This window comes from Cygnus atratus, chromosome 3 (genome assembly GCF_013377495.2).
Source record: "Cygnus atratus isolate AKBS03 ecotype Queensland, Australia chromosome 3, CAtr_DNAZoo_HiC_assembly, whole genome shotgun sequence".
Lineage (NCBI taxonomy): Eukaryota > Metazoa > Chordata > Aves > Anseriformes > Anatidae > Cygnus > Cygnus atratus.
In genome coordinates this window covers 21,532,265-21,553,383 of record NC_066364.1, presented here as the reverse complement: position 1 = coordinate 21,553,383, position 21,119 = coordinate 21,532,265, and the positions used below count along the sequence as shown (strand labels likewise).

Below are 21,119 nucleotides of genomic sequence, written 5' to 3'. Positions count from 1 at the left end.
TGGAGCAAGCTGATGGGAAAAGAACATGCTGAACCGTCTAAAATTACAGTGCAGCATCTGCAGACAACCTGAACCATCTTGGTCTTCTGGATGGGCTTTTGTCTCCCTGTAGTTGATCCCTACTGTTGTCATTACAGAGACAAAAATAAATAAATAAAAAATAATTGGAACAGGGAAGCATCAGTCATTCCTACAGAGTTACTTCTTGCCTAGCAAACAAATGTCAAGATTGTGCAAGAGTGGTAGTACATTTCTAAATACCTTTTTAAAGGGGAAAGAAATTCTACAAAAACAGCCTACTGCTATTGTAACAAATAGTATTTCTTATATAATGAAATAGTTGGGAAGCTGGCCCTTGGTGCTCTTTGAGAAGAGATGGGGAGGTGAACCCTCTTGGGCAGGAATTGCTGAGGCTTAGTCAAGTGTGGTTTTCAGACTCTATCTTTGTGCCCTTTACAACTGCACCTAGATTATATCTTAAAAAGTCTGCAAATAGACGAACCACACTTCTGTGATTCTACTTCTGTGTTTTTTTTTTTATTACTTGTATCACTTTTTCCATCTTCTGTGAAACAGTTCTCACAAAAATAGTGTCTGCTCATGCTGAACAGGGAGAAATATGTAGTGTCTTTTAGTGTATCACTTTAAGTGGAAGCTTCTTAAGTTAGGGCGGAAGAATTCTATGGCAAAAAAAAAAGTGTTTCTAATGGAAAGAACTAACCTCTGGAGAATTAATTTGTAGCTGCTACAGAATTCAGTGCAATTTTGTTGGTCATAGGATAATTTCAGTATTCCACATCTGACGCTTTCTCACTTTCTCTTTAATGATTTTGAGACCACTTGTTATCATTGCTTTAGTTGGCAAAATGTTTGAGAAAATCTTTACCAAGATCAATAGCAAGCCACCTTGTTTTTCTGTTTTGTAGGTAGTGACAATACAGTTCTGCCTCCAAGGAGAATGTACACAGTGAATCTTCCTCCTGAGGGTTATGTTGCAGTTACTCAAGATACTAATAGTATTTCAGTTTCTGAAAACTCGGAGGATAGTGCTGACTCTACAGGTAAGTTTGTATGGTTGTTACTGTGATTAATTTTTCTCAGAGAAGCTTGCTAGCAAGCCTTACGGAGTAGATCCAAATTGCAACAATTAAGTATTTAAACTCTTGCTGCCAGTGGGTGTCACTGTTTTGCAACATAAGCAAAATTGAGATGTATATTCTTATGGGTTCATTTCCTTTGTTAGTTTGAAGACCAGATTCAGTGCTCGTTTATAACCATACAGTACTGTTGATCTTGCTGAAATAACATAAAGTGTATCTGGAGACTAAGTCTTCAGCTTCTCCCATTCAAGTACCACATGTATATAATGCCTGCTTACAGTCATATTATTTTTAAGAAGAACACTAGGTAACATCTGTTTCACTAAGTCATAATGCTGATATTCTGGGGAGTTACCAGAGGCTTACCTCTCCCTGTTGGGAGGAGTTCACTTGATGGGAGGTGATAGGGAATCAATACCAATCCATAAGCTTTGAGAGGTTTTCTGAGGAGAAGTTGTGACCAGATAATTTCAGAACCTGTCAAAGGATAGAAGAGAAGCAGAACAGGATTTGTAGAGGAATAGTCTCTTAAGTGAACTTCAATAAGAAACATGGTTTTCTGAATGTTATTGCTGCAATTAAAGTGATTCCATCTGTCTTAGAAAGAAGTGCTAAGCTTACATAAGACAGATCCATTTCGTTGTTTTAAATTGCTATGTTTCTATGGATGTGTTTGTTCAAAATCGTGTATCACTGTCATTTGCTATGATATTATTAACAGCTACTAGGAGCAGTCCACAGCAAAGTAAACATCTAGGTAAGCCTGCTGAAGTAAAACATTTAATAAATAGTAGTTTACCAAATACTGCTTATTTCAACTTGGAAACTGACTAAGGAAAACCTGAGACTCAACCTGCAAATATAGAAAGGCAAGTGTGCCTTGCCTTTTGAAAACAGTACCCACATGGCTGAATTTTCATCTCAAAAATTGGGTCTGTACTCTATTCAGAGCTCTGTTCATGATATAGGCTGTGGTTAATATCCTGTTTGTTACACGTGGGTAGGCATCTCACCTTTGTGTGGGGAAACATGCCATGAAGGGAGCCTGATACATACTTGAATCTGCATACGAGGGTAGTGCAACAGAGTCAATGTACTGCATGACTGGTGGCACACTGAATGTTCTTTCTCACTGTGAAATTAAGAGATGTTTTGTCTTGGATTAGGCAAGAAATAACTTTATCAGAGTAATATAACAGTACATCTTGATACTATCAGGATTAAGGTAAGGAAGGTGTTTCAGTGCACAACTTGCAAGTTTTGCTTTTCCCATTGTAAGATAGGATTCACACTCAGTCCAGATTCTATTCCTAAATTATCCTTACATTTTAATTATGTAGTTATCTTTGGACAATTCATTGGGTTCTACAGCATTTCAGGTTTAAGATGCTGCTTGTTCTGATATTAAAGCAGTCTTTTTCTTCCTCCATGTTGTATAATCTCTGCTTAATCTTTGTGATTTCCTTTCAGATATTAGAGGAACACTTCCCTTCTTCTGTGTTTGGCAAATGAGTACATTAAGTCTCGTAATACTTTGCTGGTAAATAGCCCTATAACATTCACTTTTATATGGGGACCTGAATGGCTTCTAAATACAACTTTAGAGCCCAACCCTCTCAACACTTCTACAACTGAGATATACCCTTATCTTAGGATATACTGATACTTAAGGTATCGGTACAGAATTTTTGTGGTAGAGTTACTCAGCTACTGTTTAAAATCTTGAAATAAATCAATATATGGTGCATGTTAGATGGTCATATATTGCATAGCAGTAAAGCAGAATAGAATTTAGGGTTGCATTATATGTCCCTTCTTAGGGCCATATAAGTATTTGTCTAGTTTTACAATGGATATATTATTGAACAGTGGCTTTACTTGCTCTTTGTTGGCTTTAATCTTTTTTTTCCTCTAGCATTGAAAACAAACAAACAATACTATTCAACCACCATGGCAGTTAAGTAGTGCTCTGGTGTCACTTAGTGACAGTACTGAGCTGGATGGTGATCTCTTACAGCTGATCCCAGTTCATTCAGTAAGAGTAGGTTTTGAACTTAAGGTTCTGCTTTAACAATTAACAAACACATATGTAATTTTGGGAGACACATTTTTGGGCTGATTTGCTATTTGACTTTATAGGTTATCATGGAATCAAGAAAAAATAAGTTTGAAGTGTTGTTTAGGCTTTTTATGTTCTCTTTGCAAGGTAAGCTTGGCTATAAATGTCATTCTTGCCAGGCATTTTCCTAATCTGTTCTTTAACAACCTCCAGGAAGAAAGATTGTTTTACCAGCATTTTTCCGTTTGCTCTCGTGTTTCACTGTCCTTTTATATGTGCTAAATCTTGCTGCAGTTGAAGACACGTATTTGTTCTATCTGAATATGGATTACAGAATTAGACGTTTGTGCTAATCCTGCAGAGTTGAAGAACAAGGTTAATTTTACTCATGTATTTGTGTCTTATTGTATGGAATTTAAGGATATACATAAAAATGAGACAGGCTGCAAGTTCAGGCAATGCTTATAAAATATGGAAAAAATCATGCCATGTATTATTTAGTTTCCTCGTCTAGATTTGGTTGTATACCAGAATAGTTGGAAATACATCAAAATGTGATGTGATGCCCACAGGAAAGCAGAAAAGCGTTACGGTTCAACCTCTAGTATGTGTGTAATGGTAAAAGCTCAGAGGTCTTACTACCTAAGCAGTGTTGCCTTTCTTGAAGATACTGTGTTATTGAGTTTCCTGTTTGACTCCTCAGTTTAGGAATAATTAAATTAAACAAAAAACTTTCAAATATCCATCCATTGATACTAGATATGCATATGAGCGAGTATCTAGGGACTGATTCTGAGGTCAGAATCTATGTGGATTTCAAAAACATAACAAAATCCCTCACACACCCAAGTGGATCAGTCAAAATGTGACGATAAATGTCAAATGTGTGCCTTCAGTCTATGTTCATTTAACTCAGTCAAGGTTAAGCCTTTGAGAGGCTGTGCTTTTTTAAATTTCTTCAAGTGCACATCTGTTTACTACAGATTATGTGGTGCAGCTAGTGCCTTTCTAGCCTTTTTTTAGCTTTTGGACCTAGAAGTAAGGGAAATAAATTTTGTGGAAATTCTCGTTTATTGAACCTGCTTATCTGAAAGTTATTTTCTATCTCATGAAAATACTCTGACATTATTTTGGGATTAAAATTTTGACAGGACAAGAGGCAGTGGTCACAAAATGAGAAACAGGAGGTTCCATCTGGACATCAGGAAGCACTTCTGTACTGTGCGGGTGACGGAGCACCGGCACAGGTTGCCCAGAGAAGTTGTGCAGTCTCTTCCTTGGAGATCTTCAAAAGCTGCCTGGACGTGGTCCTGGGCAGCCTGCTCTGGGTGGCCCTGCTTGAGCAGGGGTTGGACCAGATGCCTCCAGAGGTCCCTCCTAACCTCAGCCATTCTGTGAACTTAGTTACATATCAGTGCAGATTTGTTGCATGACTTTTTCTATAAACTAAGAAAACTAAATTTGTGTCTATCTAAATTAGTATAACAAGATTATCAGGAGGAATAGATGTGCCATAGCAGTTATTTCACTGCATTAAATTCATCCATGGAAAAATGAAATAGTCACTACGCTAATTTATCTGTGACATGTTTTTGAGTTATTAAAAATTGAAGTTAATTACATTTATAAATTAATTTCTTGTCAGCTATAAAATAAATTTGTATTTGTCCATTCTTCTTCTTAAGCTTGTAGCTATTTTATGGTTGGTCTTGTCATAATGAAATGAATCTTGTCCAGACTTTCTTCTTAAGAAAAACAAAAAAGTTGGTCTTTGTGCATATTTCAGTATGTCTTTCTCTATCTGCCTCTGCATGTTGTTTTTAGCATTTCAAATACTTTTCCCTATTGTGTCAAATAAGTTAATTGTGACCAGTTATGCCCCTGACCTTATGCAACTACCTTGTGATACATACATAAATGACCCAACAGAGTTGGGTTTTAGAGTTGTGTGAGGTGTCTTGGCTTCTTTGTGTAATTTCGAAGAGGTGGGAGGGAGGGAAATAAAGTTTTAGGTTTACTTCCTTTGTATAAGCTGGTGGTTGATGAACGTCTCTTAATGATAAGAAAAATCTAACACCGTTTGGTCTTTCAAGAAAATAGTGAAAGTAAAATTTACCCTATGTTCATAGGACAATAAATCAGACCGTGTTTTCTATTATTTTAAGAACTTCCTTGACTTGATTATTTTGTAGGATTTGAGTCACTATGATGGTGTGGTCAGGTCAACCTCCTGTTGATAGAATTGAATTAGATAGTAAAGAGAGGAAATAATACAGAGAATTTACTTTCTTTTTCAAAGGTTTTTGTATTTGCTTTGGTACATATTAATGCATTGCCAACTTTGTTTTAGTGATAGACTTTATACTTTGGACAGGGGCATAAAAATACGTGATTTCGAGTTATAAATAAATATCAAATTCTGGTCATGAAGTCAATATTTTCATAGCTTAAAGCTCTTTAATTTTGATCTCTGCTTCTATTTATTTTTATCTTTTTATTGAGAATTATTTCTTCAGGAGTAGTCCCTTAAATACGCACCACGTTTTAAAGGATGCTCTCAAAATAAGGAGAATCCAGGAGACTTTAATTATGTATTCATTAACTTACTCCAAAGCAGTAGCTTAGTTTTGATTTGTTTTGCTTAGTTTGTTTTATAAGATAAAGCTAAACTGTGGAGTTCTTGCTATTTATTTTAAGACAGGTGAAACAATAGAAATATTATATCTTCCATTAAAATGCGAATGTTAAAAGTATAGCCGTGTTCCTTCTAAGAGATAACTGATTTCTCCAGCAACATTTCTTCCTGAACATTCTAATACAAGCTAATAGGTTATAACATAAAATAATTTTATTGTGCACAAAGCACTGGGCTGGAATATAATTTCTCTATGAAGTGTTTTAATATTAAATCGATATTTTTATAGAGAGTCCCAAAGTGGTATTTGGTGTTTCTTAGATTCATGGCAGAGCAAATTCTTGACCCGTGGAAAATAAAGACAGTATGTAACAGTTCAGGAATATGCAAAAGTCAAGGGCACGTGAAAGAATAGAGGATGCAAAGAGTCATGTTCTTTAGAGTAATTTTTTATTTTTAATTTCATAACCCCTTTTTGTTCTTGTCAAGTCTCACTTATTTTTCCTTCATATTCTTGAACTGCAGTGCAGTATTCATCTGATGATATCCTGTTGTTTCTATCTTGATAATAACCTACCCAGTTTTACTGAAACCTTTTACGTAGACAAAAGGAGCGAGACCTGACTGTGCTTTGTCCTACCTCCTAATGGGTGCATTATGAGCTAGTGTTTTAGCTACAAAGAGTCCAGCTCAGATACTCCATTGCCAAGCTGTAAAGAAGTCAAGTTAGAGAAATGGAAGCAAGCAACCCATTTTCTTCTACCTTTTGAAAGCTGACAGGTCTGAAATAATGTGGAAGGTACTTCTCTGGTACGTATCCTCACCTCCTTAAAAGTACTTCTCTGGTACGTATCCTCACCTCCTTAAAAGTATTTGTTGGCCCAGGGCAGTATGTGAGAGATGCATACAAGTCAGTTGTTAATGCAGCTGACCTTTGGACTTCTGATCTTTGTTATTTATTTCTTTCAATTAGTGCTGCTGCAGTAAGAGGTTTAAAACGAGGCGATGAACTTAGAGATATCTCTCACAAGTCAATTAAGGTATTTGAACATAGGCGCAAGATGCATCCCAGGAAATTACTAGCCGTGTGCATGAGGGATAGTGGCTTTGGAGGGATCCTTAGCAAACCTTCTAAAAACTACTGCATTTCCAAGTGTGGTTCTGCTGGCAAAAATGTTTGAACTTACTGATCAGCAAAAGACAAATTTCTGTACTGTCTTCAGATTCACTTAAGGTTTAAGGCAGCCATTTTAGGAAGGCTTAATACTACTTAAGCCTCTGTTTGTTGTTAAGGAGATGCTAGTTGGAATCGTGTGTTGACTACTTACATTCTTGGCAGGTGGTTGGAAATCTGATGCATTACAGAACTGATGTACTCAGCACACCAAGGGAACAATATGTTTTAAGGCTAAGGCTGCCAGTGAACCTGTTCAGTGGTAGGTAGCACCACTTGTGAAATAGAAAGTTACAAAAAGATTCATAATGCGTGAAACCAGAGGGATCATTAGACCAAGTAATTTAATCCTCTGTACCTCCTAGAGAGGTCTTATACAAAGCTCAGCAGCTTTTTTGCAACAATAAATAAATACCATGCACATTTCAAAGATGTCATAAGGCTCCACTACTTTCTGCTCATTTGTTCCAATAGTTAATTGGCCTCACTCTATCTTAAAATAAGTAAATAAATGAAAAATGCTTTGTTCTTCCTTTTTCCATTGGAGTAAAGAGCCTTTTTTAAACAGTGTTTTCTTCCTACAAAGAAGCACCGTAATGAAGTCACCCATCAATCTTTTTGATTTGATAAAACATTCACTTATCGTGTGTTGCTCTAAGATATTTACTTCAATCCTCAAGTTATTTTTGTAGCTCTTTTCTGTATCTCCTTTTTCACAACATCCTCTTTAAAATATGAACTCAGTATTGCTTGAAATATTTTTGGTTTCTACAAGGCCATGTGTTGAAATAAAATAGTCTTTGTATTTCTACCCACTACTGTCTCTTTATATATATAAAAATAAATATGCCTAGAAATTGTATCAATGTTTTTCTGCCACAGCACTGCACCAAGACTTCGTGGTATTTGAGATATTGATACCCTGGCCATTTTAGTGTTAGGTCAGAGGTTGGACTCGGTGATCTTGGAGGTCTCTTACAACCTAGCTGATTCTGTGATTGTGTTATTCCAGAAATCAGTCTCTTGGATAATGTTTCTGATTAACAGCTGCATTGGACTGTGGTTAAAACGTGTGGGTTAGCATTTGTTTGTTAAGGACTATATTACCAAGTACTACTTATGTATCATTTCCCTATTCTCATTGCTTTTTTTATCAACAGTAATTTTAATGTTAATTACTGATGAAAATGCCAAGTAGCTGCAAGCTTCCTGCCAGTCCCTGCAGAACCAAGCTTTGATTACAATTTTACATTGGCAGCTATTTTTTTAAGCAGTCTCAAACTGTATCTCTGTGCTATGAATTCATAGGCAGTATGTATTGATAAGGAAAGGGCATCCAAATCTGTAAGTATTTGTATTTTCTTTATATGTTAATAGCTCACCTCTTACAGTTGTCATTCTAGGAGTCATACCACATGACTTGAACATGTCCCAGCATCTCAGTTTCAACATCCCAATAACAGCAGATTTCCCAGAGTTGTCATTGAAGAAACTAATACTGTATCAATTTAAAATGATAATAATTGAAAGAAATAACAGTAGAAGACAGTTAAGAAATTACATTAAAAAATCCCTGCACTTCTAAATGCTGATCAATCCATTCATGCTTACAGTTATCTTGGTGTTAAAAATATATCTTGTCTTTGTAGTATGTCTCAAGTATAAATCGTAATGTTTAACAGTACTCAGCAATGACTACTATTACCAATTTTATATGATTACAATGATATACCAATGATTACAGTTCGGGAAAGAACTTGGAATAAACTCCACTTATCTTGAAGTCTAAGAAATTTAAGCACACATGCAATTGCTTTTCTGAATCTGGTTTTTGATCTATGACTAAAAGCTGTACTTAGGTTGGCTGGTACGATGGTCCTAGATTGACTGGCCTGACTGTGGCAGCTCCCTGTGTTCTGAGTATTCAAAGTGTTTAACAAAACATTTTGAGGGAACTGTGGAAATTTGGAAGTGCGGATACTACATTTATAAACAAAGTAATAAAATTTCTTCCTTCCAGACTTGTTCCGTTAAATAATAAATCCACCAGCTAACTAGTTAAGGAATACTTGCAGATAAAAATAACATCTAATTTAGGACTTCATTAAATAAGTCCAAATAACATATGTAAATTAAATGCTGTCAAGTACGACTCTTAACTTAGTATTATGATCAGTGTTTTTGAAGCACAGATTCACTTATTATATTTCAAATGATAGCATTAATAAGTGAATATGATTTATAAGCAGATGTCCTGACTTTTTTCTACAATTTGCTGGGAGAAAAAAAATGATTTCAGCTATTTCTAAAACTGTACTGCTATAATGTTTGTTTCTGTCTTCCTTTCCTCAGACAATGTGTCTTTTCCCTTCTAGAAAGGAAAGATAGAATAAAGGACTTGTAGGTTGATAACCTAATGTGGAAGAGTTACTGTTTGGAAGAGTGTTTTTCAATAAATTGGCAAGGGAAAAACAGTGATGTTATGATTCTGTACTAGGAGGCAGGTTAATTTTTTTTAATTTCTATTAATGTTTGATGTCCTAATTGCCCTAGTTAATTTTGGATGTTCTGGTTTTAATTCTCTGCCAGTTTAGATGTCACTGTTTATCACTAAACCAATGTCTTCATGCATGACAAAGTTATAGGTGATAGAGTCCTGTAGGTCAGTTCTGTCCTTACAGAAATCAATGCATGGCTCACCGTTTGTGAAAGGCAGATTTTCCTGAGCTGTGGACCACTTCAAGCATTCTCGTGTTTGTCGTCCTTCGAAAGCAAGCTGTAACAATAATGACACTCTGTTGAGGCTGTTAAGAACATTATGGAAAAGCTTATATTGATGTTTATAGATTAATCAATAACTTGAAAGGGGAGATGTCTGTGAGGCTAAGTAACTTTTTTCTCTCAGCCAGTTTGTTCTTCAGCTTAAGCGTACTTGACATTTTGGAACTAGTTACAGCAAAAGATGCAACAAACAAGTAGAGATGGGTTCAGAGATATCTGAGATACCTGAACAGCCTGTACTTCAGATTTTTTTTCCCAAAAAAAGGTCTGTCTGTAGATCTTACATTTGTTGACAGATACAATGACATTCCTAACAGTTAAAATTACTGCAGGTAATTCTGAAATTGATAAAATTAAAAAAGCATGTGGTTTTTTTCAGAGTTCAGATAAAATATATAATTGCTGTGTTAAGCTTGTTAAAAAAAAAAAGTAAATGTAGATCCAGTGGTTCATATTTACAGTTACCAGTTGAGTTACGTCATTGGAATTAAACTGCAGGGTTAAGAAAGATTTAAATCAAGTTCTCTAATGATGTTTTGGGGGAAAAAAATCCCTAGTTCTATCTGAACACGAGGCTTCCTTTTTAACGTAGTACCTGATTTAAGTATCTTCCAGAATTCTAATTATATATATGCTTGAAGGTCAATGCTTGCTTATGTACCATGCTGCAAAAGCTAGCTGACTAGTGTGACTGCTTTAGGGGTAGCTTTTTTTTAGTGTGCTACATGTGACATTATAAACACTTGAGGTGGATGTAGCTTGGACAGTCACTTTCAGAAAACATCCCCAGGATACCAGTATCTTGTAGTAGTATTACAAGCAATTTGTGATCTGTCAAGCAGCCAGACAGAATCTAGTAATCATGTCTCTTGATTTCACAACAAACAAGTCTGCACCTCCTGAAGGTGAGCATGAAATTCACTGCTGCCCACTGAAATTTTTTAAACACAGGATTGGGCTATCAATCTAAACTATAACTATGAATCATGCAGTTAAGGTTTACATAAAATACACAAACCAGTCACTTTTAACTTTCCCTGTCTATAACTATTTACATCTTCTAAATGCCAATATATCCACAAACATACGGGTTTATTACAGAACTTATGCATTATGGTATGGATTAGAAGTTGTTTAATGTCGCTGAAGTCTTCAGTAGTTCTGTGTAGATAGATGCTGATAGACAGCCCATTAAAAAAAAAAAAACACTCTGGAAGTTGTCATTAGAAGTCTAATGGCAAAGATTTTTGTCCCAGAGCTTTAGTGGAAATTTGTGATGCTAGGGAAGGCTGAAAATGTATTGAGGAAAAACAAAGATTGTAGTAATGTGATATACTGATAATGATTTACCGTAGCCATGGCTGCATGTTAATGGTTTAGTTAATATGATCTTTGATAGTTCTGTAACTGTAGGTGAATATACCTGTGGAATCACAGAATGGTTTGGGTTGGAAGGGACCTTAAAAATCACCTAGTTCCAACCCCCCTGCTATGGTCAGGGACACCTCCCACCAGACCAGGTTGCTCAAAGCCCCATCCAGCCTGGCCTTGAACACTTCCAGGGATGGGGCATCCGCAGCTTCTCTGGGCAACTTGTGCCAGTGCCTCACAGCCCTCTGAATGAAGAATTTCTTCCTTATATCTAACCGAAATCTCCCCTCTTTTAGTTTAAAAGCATTACCCCCATCCAATCGCTCCACTCCCTGAAAGAGTCCCTCTTCTGCTTTCCTGTAGGCCGCCTTTAGGTACTGGAAGGCTGCTGTAGGGTCTCCCTGGAACCTTCTCTTCTCCAGGGTGAAAAACCCCAACTCTCAGCTTGTCTTCGTAGGAGGGGTGCTCCAACCCTCTGATCGTATTTGTGACCCTCCTCTGGACCCACTTTTAACATTTCCATGTCCTCCTTGTGCTGTGGGAGCCCCAGAGCTGAACGCAGCACTCCAGGTTGGGTCTCAGGAGAGAGCTGTAATTAATTCATTTTGTGCATGCTTTTGAGAAAGCCTTAAGTACCTGAATGACAAAAAGGTACCTTTGAAAGGAGATCTTAGTGCTGTGTGTTTCCATAGTGCAGAAAACAAGGTACCCCTGATCTTGGTGTATGTCTTTACGTTTCAACAGAGTAAAAACACTTGATGGAACCCCAAAGAAAAGCTTGCGCTTAAGCAGAATAAGAACTGATGAACAAGTGCATTTTATTGAGACCTGTTTACTCTGCTTGTTACCTTCCCTGTCTGTGGTATACTTGCCCTTCGTCATTTCTTTGTTTCTTATTTCACCCTCCATGATACAATCAGGGTCTCAGACTGAATCTCTTGTTTACAAGTCTGTAATTTGATTAAAGTAGCTTCAGCTAATCAGCTGGCAGTATGTGAAGCGGAGAAAATTAGGGCCCTTATCTCTGTGGCATTTTTTTCTTGCTTTTTGTTTGATTTTAGATGACAGTGATTTCAAACATTTATGATGAGCATCCCCTCCTCTGATAGATAAGCATCACTGAATCAAGAGGCATGCTGGCCTTCTATTTTTTTTTTTTCACCTTTCCTGACTGCGTTCCTTTAGCTTCCTGTACTGCTTTTCTATTCTTGCCCCCAACCCACTCAGTCACTTCTCCCCCCAGCTGGAGTGTGCTCCTCCTTTTCCCCTCCTTGCTTCCAGCCGTGTTGCAGGCTCCATGTTGTCGTACTGAGGCAACTGGTAAGAAACAGGAGAGAGAGAGAACAGGCCACCACCACGATTCCTAGATCCAAGCAAAAAGTCAGCATGGTTACAATTGCTGCCTCACTTGAGCAGACCCCCAGCACTTCAGAAACGTGACACAGCTTGACTACTTCCACCTGCTTGTTTTGTAATGAACACACAATTGAGACCTAAGCTTTTGTAAATTGTCATGGAGCAGCAGGGTAAAGTCAGTAGGGTACTGGCTTAGGGGGGAAAAGGCATGTCAGTAAATTTACAGATTTATCTGTGTCTCTGACTGCTCAAGTGCTTCATCATTCTGTATCTCACTTCATCACCTGTGAAAGCAGGAAATTTGACTGTTTTGTAAATTTTGGAGAGGGTGTTGGTTACCATTAACGTACGTGGCATTTTCCTTTTGACTGCCTATAGTTGGTGCATGTAAAATGGGGACTGCTTCTGCTCTGCCGTAGCTTGTGAACCTGTTAGTATTGAACCAAAGCAACACGTTGATGTCCTACATGTTAAAACCCAAACGTGCTGACAGACAACGCACTTGTGAATACTAAGCAGAAGAACATGACCCTGCCTCATCCTCTCACTGTTAGTGCTCATGTTGCTTTTTGTGTCTAACCTGACTTGGTTCAATGTTGTGTTTTCAATTCTCACAAATTTTTAAGGTAGGGGGTGGACGCAAGAAGAAAGTGGTTTGAATGCAGAATTTCTATTGTTATATGCTACCACGCTGTTTAAATACTCTGGACACCATAAAAGCAGAGCAAAAAGCTTGGTTCTAACATGAAGGGGGAAATGAAGACAGCAGGAAAAAGAATGTGTGCATAGTAATAACCATGGCTCTTCTAGTACATAACAGCTTTATGTAAGTATTTTGTATAATGTACAGAAAATGCTGCTGATAGAGTTCTTGTGGTAGTGCTTCTGCCTCGTGTTGGAAGCCAGAAACAAGCCTACCCAATGATTTCATTTTATCACTGTTCTGTTATAGCAGCTGTTGTAATTTATGGCAGTTTGTAGGCTTACAGCCATGCATTGAAATAGATTTCAGTAGCATGTCTCCATTCAGCCTCCACTTGGGAAATTTCCCAATCTCATATCCTTTGCCTTTGGTTACTGTTCTTTACAAAATTTACAGGTTTCAGTCTTTTTAATGTACTTAACAACCCTCTGTACAATTGTAACCTGTATCAAGGAAGCTTTGAAAATTGCCCTCCATCTTGTCTTCCCAGTATTTTTGTTAAATAATTCTGTTTGCTGGTTTCATGCTATCTTCCTTCAATCTTAGCCCTGCAAGTGGAAATTGGTTCGTATTTGGAGCATGCCCTGATAGTAACTTGCACTCTGCAGAGCCTTCTGTGGAAATGTATAGTAGACTAATGGAAATAAAGAAAATCCCATACTTCACTCTAGATTCGTGATTGCTCAGTATTACAGGATACGCATTGCATGTGCCACAGGTCAGTCTCACTCACCTTCTCACTTCCTAGGGATCTGTGGGGAGCTGAAAAAATTGAAGTTATGTTGATACAGCGAAAGTCAGAAATACCGGCACACCAATTTATTGCTGTAATCTATCCAAAATGCACTACCAGGAATCTAAGTGCATTCCAGGGATCCCCAGTAGCTTTGGACAGCATGTTCTGGCTGACCAAAGCTACTGCAGTTTTTCATATTGCTACCAAAATGGTGTATTCCTTTGCTGGATCTGCGCACCGTTAGTTTCTTTTCATTTCCAGGCTGCTTTTGGCAGCCACTGCGCAAGCTGGCTTTGGGGCAAATTTGCAGTCTCTTCTGATGAAGAGCGGATCTCTTCAACAGCTGAATCTCTGGTTTGCAGTACTGGATGATTTGTAGCTGGCCGATGATGCTCTACCTCAAACTCCTCTGCGTGAAATCTGGGTGTTCACAGATTTTCAGCTGGGGTAACCAGCGCAGCTGTGCTGGTCTGAGCGAATCTGCCAGCTTACAGTAGCTGAACACTGGGTGGCTGTAGTGGGGATCATCACCTCCACTGACCCATGGACCACTGCCAGCATCTGACACTTCCCTTCTTTTCTTGAGGCAGATACAATAGTCTTGAGCCTCCAGCCTTAGCCTAGTTGATGTAATGATAGGTGAAATTGTGTGAATTCATACATGTTCTGCTTGCTCCTGTACTTTTTCATAAGAAATGAGTTACTGTACTGTCTCAGAGCTATTTATTTCTGGGCGGGTTGATGACATTTGGCAAGGACTTCTCTATATCTCACCCTACAGTTTCTCTGCCTCTTTCTGCTGAGGGAGAAGGAGAGAACTCAGAACTTGTTCTACAGGACTATTTTTGCTTCTTTAGCCTGATGATACCAGTCTTCCACCAACCTAATTTAATAAGCACAAAAAAAAAAAGTTGCTTTTTTATAAGGGATTATTTAAAACCAGTATTTATAAATGTTAGCTGTTAATTTGTACCACTTAGACACGTTAAACATCGAGAGAATGCAATATAAGCTTAATTCACTGATAAGTCCAACTTTAAGGTGTGTAGAGCAGGATGAAAAATGCAATGTGACATAAAATCCTGACTGGTACCAACACGTTCTGTCAATTCAGGTTTGTTTAGTACACGAGTCTTAGTGGGTGATGTGGTGGTGTGATTTTGGAACCTGGATAAAGGTGCAAACAGAACACTGCACCAGCTATTAGCACTCTTGCACAGCTTGCCACAAAAAAAAAAAAAATTGCTTGTTTTTCACTGGCAAATATCAGTTGCACTGTCACAATGCCAGATATAAAATTAGATAAAATCTTTATTTTGGTAATGTGAACAATAGACTAGATGCAATAATCTTAAGTAAAATGTAAGTAAAATGAAACTAATGATTGCAACACCTCAATGAGAACCTAGGAAACATCTAATAAAAAACACTCTTCCTTAATACATGATGAGCCTAATTCCTTTTACACTGCTGTCTTAAATACAACTTAGATATCCAAGTACTTATCTAAGTACTTGCTTATCTGGATGGCTTAGGCTCACAGTGTTTTCACAGACCATTCCAGTATGTTTATGTTTTTAATGTGCTCTCAGTTCCATCAGTATTTCAGCATTTCCTGAGTATTTACAAAGGGAAACATCTTTTCTCAGCCTGGACAGATAAATAGTTCATCTTATTTTTTGGTCATTATCTTCTAAACCCTAACCTTTAGAGAGAACGTGCAAATGGTTTTTGCAGAATGCTTTATCATCCTGATTATAAAACAATATGTAAGTAAATGATTTGCAAAAATGACAAAGGCATGCATCTGTAAAGTTGATAGAAAAAGGATTTGCTGTGAAACTTTATGAAAAGCGACTAGCATTAAATATAGGGACATCTGTATTAACTCAGCTAGTATTTTAAAGAAAACGGTGAACAATGTGAAAACCTCTCAAGTAGCTCTTAGTGCTCAAGTGTAGCAACTGTATATTGACTAAAAGATGAAAAGAACTAGGAAGATCTGCAAAGATACTTTAGCTCTACTAACTAGTAAATCTGGGTCAAGTTTCCTGTTAAGTCCTTTATTTGTCTGGTTTCAGTCTTAGCTGTTACCTTGGGTCTTTGTGTCTCTCTCCATTGTCTATATAGATACTGACACAGTGAGCCCAAACATCTTTGGGTGCTGTTTTAATAAATAATTGTGTTGGATTTAAAGACAAGGTAGCTTAATTGAGTGTGTACCCTAATTAAGAGTCATTCCCAGGGAACGAATGCTCAGATCAATGCACTTTTCATATCACAAGCAATACGCATATCACAAACAATATATTATAAAGTAATAAAACATCTGCTATGGCAGCCCAAACACACAAAGACAGGAGCAAAAGTATGTGTACAGGAACATGGTTGAACTTGACTGTGTTGATACATCAGCACAGAGAGACAGCAGCTGCTGTGGGGTACTGGGCTGGTCTCTGTGTAGTTTCCTACCCTGGACTGATAGACTTGTTCCCTTTGTTTCCTACCCTGGACAGATTTGTGCAGGGACCTGGCTTTATTCCTTCACTGAAGCCCACCAGAATGCCCTACTAGACTGCTCATATAATCAGCAGAGGAGCAAGGCATCTAATGGCATTACAACAAGTGATAAGTCTAGCTAGGATCAGGCTTATTTGGAAAAGCTTGTTTCTTTTTCTGCGACCACAGAAGGGGGAGGGAATGTAGTGGTAGCTTGCACATCTCAGTTAAATACTGTAGCTGTACTGTAGCACTTTTACTGAAAAGAGCATAACGTCCATCGTTCCTCATGTTCTGCCAGAGGAGAGAATTGGTTGGTTCTGTTTTCAAGTACTTCACTTGGTATATAGTTGAACAGCATAGAGGAGAGGAATGTTACTTTGTGCGTCTTACAGCTCCTTAAGAAGTGGCAGTACATAGCCATAGGCTTTAAGACCTGAAGTAATAAAACAGTGATACAGCTCTTCCCTTTTTATCTGACGTTTATCTCCACTAGTCAGTCACTTTTTGTTGAGCTGTTAAAAAAAAAAAAATCTGCTGTCTCTCTCAGTTTTTCTACTCTTCAGTGATTCTTTAGCTATGTTTGCATGTGACTGTTCTTAAAGCATGTAGATGCCTGGTGAAGTAGGCATCTGTAGTCAGTTCTAAAATGCTGCTCAACCAAACTGTGGAACCATAATCCTGAACGTTGTTTTGATGGGTTGAATATTTTAATGCTAAGTATTGTACAGTTTTGTTTTTTTTCTAAAATATATATATATATATATATATATATCAAGGAAGAATGAAAGATGATCAAATGACATATATAGTGTTTCCTTTCTTCGTATGAGTGCATATACATGTATATCTATTTCTAATTTCAGATAGATTATAGGATATTTCAGTGACTGCATGGAATTTAGAACTATGTTTAAATAATTTTAGAAATTAATTTTCCCATAGAAAAATTCTGATACATAATGTCCTTCGGCACACATCTAGAAATTGTAATTATAATTATTAAAAATAGCTTTTAATATAATTATTAAAAATATACAGCACACAGTAATAATCAGAAATGAATGCATTTGAAAATAAACATCACACTTTAAGTGTTTAGCTCAAAACCTTATATATGGTGTTGAGAACTTCAGCAAAAGCTTTATAGATGCTATAAGAACTGTTGTGCTTATGTAGAGAAATGTGTACATAAAAATGCAGTGGTTAAATTACTTGACTGTACTCCTTTTCTCTCTATATCTGGCATTTTTGTTTTGTTAAAAAACATTATTGGTTAAATATGCATGTACTAAAGAGAAATGGTGTCTAGCAGTTTGTAATGTAATATTGTATATTATGTATCATAGTTCAAATTTATTTACAAATTTTTTATGCCTTCTCTTTTAATGATAGTAATTCTGCACACTTAAACTTCCTTACAGTGAAATGCTTATCTTAAAAGCCAAATAAATCAAAAGCTCTGAATTATTCTGAGCTGTTTGAAGTCTATTTTCTGGTGAATTTCTGCCAGCCTTTTGTGTCACCATCCTTGTTAGTACAGTGGAAATTCCCTCTACTTGCTACGCATAAGGTAATGGTAGAAGTGAATCCTGTCTGAAGTCCTGGTTGGCACATCTCCTTCGGCGAATGAGTGAGTAGTAAAAATTGAGGCTACACTCTCCCTTGATCTTCTCTCACCCAAAAAACTAGCCAAAACTGTGGAGCCAAGCACCTCCTGCCTCTCTCCAGGTGGCCAGTCCTGCTTCCACAGAGGTCAGAGCTCTGGCCATTATCTCTAGGGAGCCCAAAGCCATTGGTGCATTTTGTTGGTCATGCCACTTGCTGTGAGATTTATTGTGAACTCTTCAGTGTTCCAGGATGAAACAAGTCCTGTGAATGCAAGAGCTGGCTACCAAAGTCAAGCTGCTAATTCTTTGAGATTGCAGAAACCTGGAGTGGGTTGTCTCTTTTCTAACTTGACTAAAGATAGCTTTTCTGAGGGGTTGGGAGTGTGGTTTCAAGCTCAGCATTCCAGTGAAACTTTAAGAAAATTGGTTTTGCTAGTGAGCTGCGCAGGTAGCCTGTAATCTTACTGTACATTTCTTGGATTTTGGTTTTGTTTAAATAACTTAATTATTTTGAGTTCCCATCCTGCTTTCTTGTTGCTGTTCATCTCATCGGTGAACAGGACTGATGATCCTTAACACGATCTGGTTTCATTTTGCAGCTCGTTTAGCTGTCCTTTGGAAAGAATGGAAACTGAGCTGAGTTGTGCCTAAAAACTTGTGTGTTTAGGACCTGTGTAGAACATAGCCCATTAATTTATTTAGAAAAGGGGGTACTTTTATAAAGTACACAACCATCCAGAAATTCTATGCAAAAATTACAATTACTGAGAAAGCAATTTTAATCTCATCTATCCTGTGATACAAGAGTAATAGTAGCAGAGTGTAAAAGACTCAGATATTTTGTATAGATAGGAACAGTAGCAATCATGTGAGGTATGTAATTATTCCAGAGGCGCGCAGATCATTTTAAATTCCTGATACCGAGTTAGCCAGCCTGCATTGTATAATCAGCTGCAAAAGTGTTTGTGTTCTGAAAGTTCAAAAGAAAAGGCCAAATGAAGCTATACTCTCTGACTCCAGGAAAACATTTGCATTTTCAATGACTTTTTTTTTTTCACCAGACTTGCACTTGTTAATTAACATTCAGGAAGCTGTTACTGTTTAAGCTTAAAAAAAAAAAAAAAAATGTTCTCAGACCTATTTTCCTTGCATCTCGATCCAACACCTTCACTTTATGCCACCTGGCTTAATGATGTAGGGGAAGATTTTTTGTAACTGGAGTCTATAAACAGACTTCTTTTTGTTCTGTACAAATAAAATGAAGAAATCATTTTTACATTGTTTCAGGTTTAAACAGAACTCTGTGTGGGATGTGTCATGGAGCTCTGAATATAAAATACATTTTTTAGTGTTAGAAAACTTTCTGTGGTATACTACATATCTTGGGGAAAAATCAGTTATGACTTGGCTACCCTGAGTATTGGTGGAAGCAATTTCTGCAGCATTAATGTAGTGAGCCTGAATACCCCTTTGCAAACAAGTATAAGTGAGATGAGACAGACTAGAAGCAAAATCTTTATTATGGAAAAATGCTATATTGTTTGTTTTCAGCTTTTGAAAAGGTTTGAATTAAAGTATAGCGGAAATCCAATGCAGAAGAAATACTTTGCCAAATAATGTGATTTTGTACATTGACATTACTTCAGAAGAGCTGCTTTATTGAAAACTGAGTCCCTTACTCAAGTTGAGACAAAGTTTTTGACAAAGTTCTGAGTATCTCACTATGGGAATGGTGCTGAGATACCCACTTTGGAAGTGGGATGCGGGATATTTTCCACTCTGGAAAGAAATGTTTACAGCTGGAAAGTCTCTACAACTGGAAAGAATAGTGTCAAATTGCAAACGTAAAGAAAAACAGTTTTGCACCACAAATCAAATTATTTTTAGGCAGAACCAGACGAGGAGGATGGAAGTGGGGTTTTTGAGGGTGTTTTTATTTATGTGCACATGTTAAAGTTTAAGCTTCTGGGCTATGGCCTGATAATGTAATTGTATCTCTTCAGGAAAAATCTATCAAGTAAATTCCAGTGCCTCACCACCCTCTGAGTGAAGAATTTCCTCCTTTCCTTTAATCTAAATCTCCCTTCTTTCAGTTTAAAACCATCCCCCCCTTGTCCTGTCATTATCTGCCCAAGCAAAAAGTTGCTCTCCATCTTTTTCTGTAAGCCCCCTTTAAGTATTGAAAAGCCGCAATGAGGTCTCCCTGAAGCCTTCTCTTCTCCAGGCTGAACACCCCCAGCTCTCTCAGCCTTTCTTCATAGGAGAGGTGCTCCAGCCCTCTGACCATCGTTGTGGCCCTCCTCTGGACCCGCTCAAACAGCCCCACATCCTTCTTGTGCTGGGGGCCCCAGACCTGGACGCAGCACTCCCGGTGGGGCCTCACAAGGGCAGAGCAGAGGGGCACAATCCCCTCCCTCAACCTGCTGGTCACTTCTCTCTTGATGCAGCCCAGGTTGCAGTTGGCCTTCTGGGCTGCAAGCGTGCACTGCTGGCTTATGTCGAGCTTTTTGTCCACCAGAACCCTAAGTCCTTCTCTGCAGGGCTGTACTCAGTGAGTTCTTCTCCAAAGTCTCTGAGAGAGACTTGGCAACTCCATCAACCAGTTTCTCAGGGCCCTGGGAAATGTCATGCATGTCATTGAGCCCCATGGACTTGTACCTGTTGAGTTTCATCAGGTGGTCTCAAACCTGCTCTTTGCTTGCAGTGGGAGGGACTTTGCTCCTCCAGCCCTTGCCTAGAGGTTCAGGGATTTTAGAGACATGGGAACGTAGTTAATGTGTCCCAGGCTTTATTCAGTGACACAGTATTACAATAAACTCTTAGGGCTACTAAATGTCCTGTGTTGTCATCTTTTTGCCTGAATCTTGTCTAGATTGTGGAAAATGTAGAAAGGAAGAGTCACTAAGGTGATCCTAGAGAGGGACTTGTTAGACCTAGGTTTATTCCTGTCTCAGTTTTCTTACCTGCTCCTGGATATTTCATTTAGGGAGAAGCTCCTTCCCAAAAGCCAGCATATAGGTTAAAGTTAGGTGCTTGCATAAGAATAAGTTCTCTTTGGGAGAATATTTTTATTCTTCTTCTGAAGTGATGGCTTT

General features: G+C 37.8%; 1 protein-coding gene across 1 annotated transcript in view; it reads left to right on the top strand.

Moving 5' to 3' along the window:
- ERICH1 (glutamate rich 1) overlaps window positions 1-21,119 on the top strand; it is a 75,418-nt gene that overhangs the window by 33,934 nt on the left and 20,365 nt on the right. Inside the window, exon 3 of the mRNA XM_035543037.1 lies at window positions 927-1,061. Coding sequence (XP_035398930.1) covers window positions 927-1,061 — 135 coding nt within the window. The remainder of the gene's footprint in view (window positions 1-926; window positions 1,062-21,119) is intronic.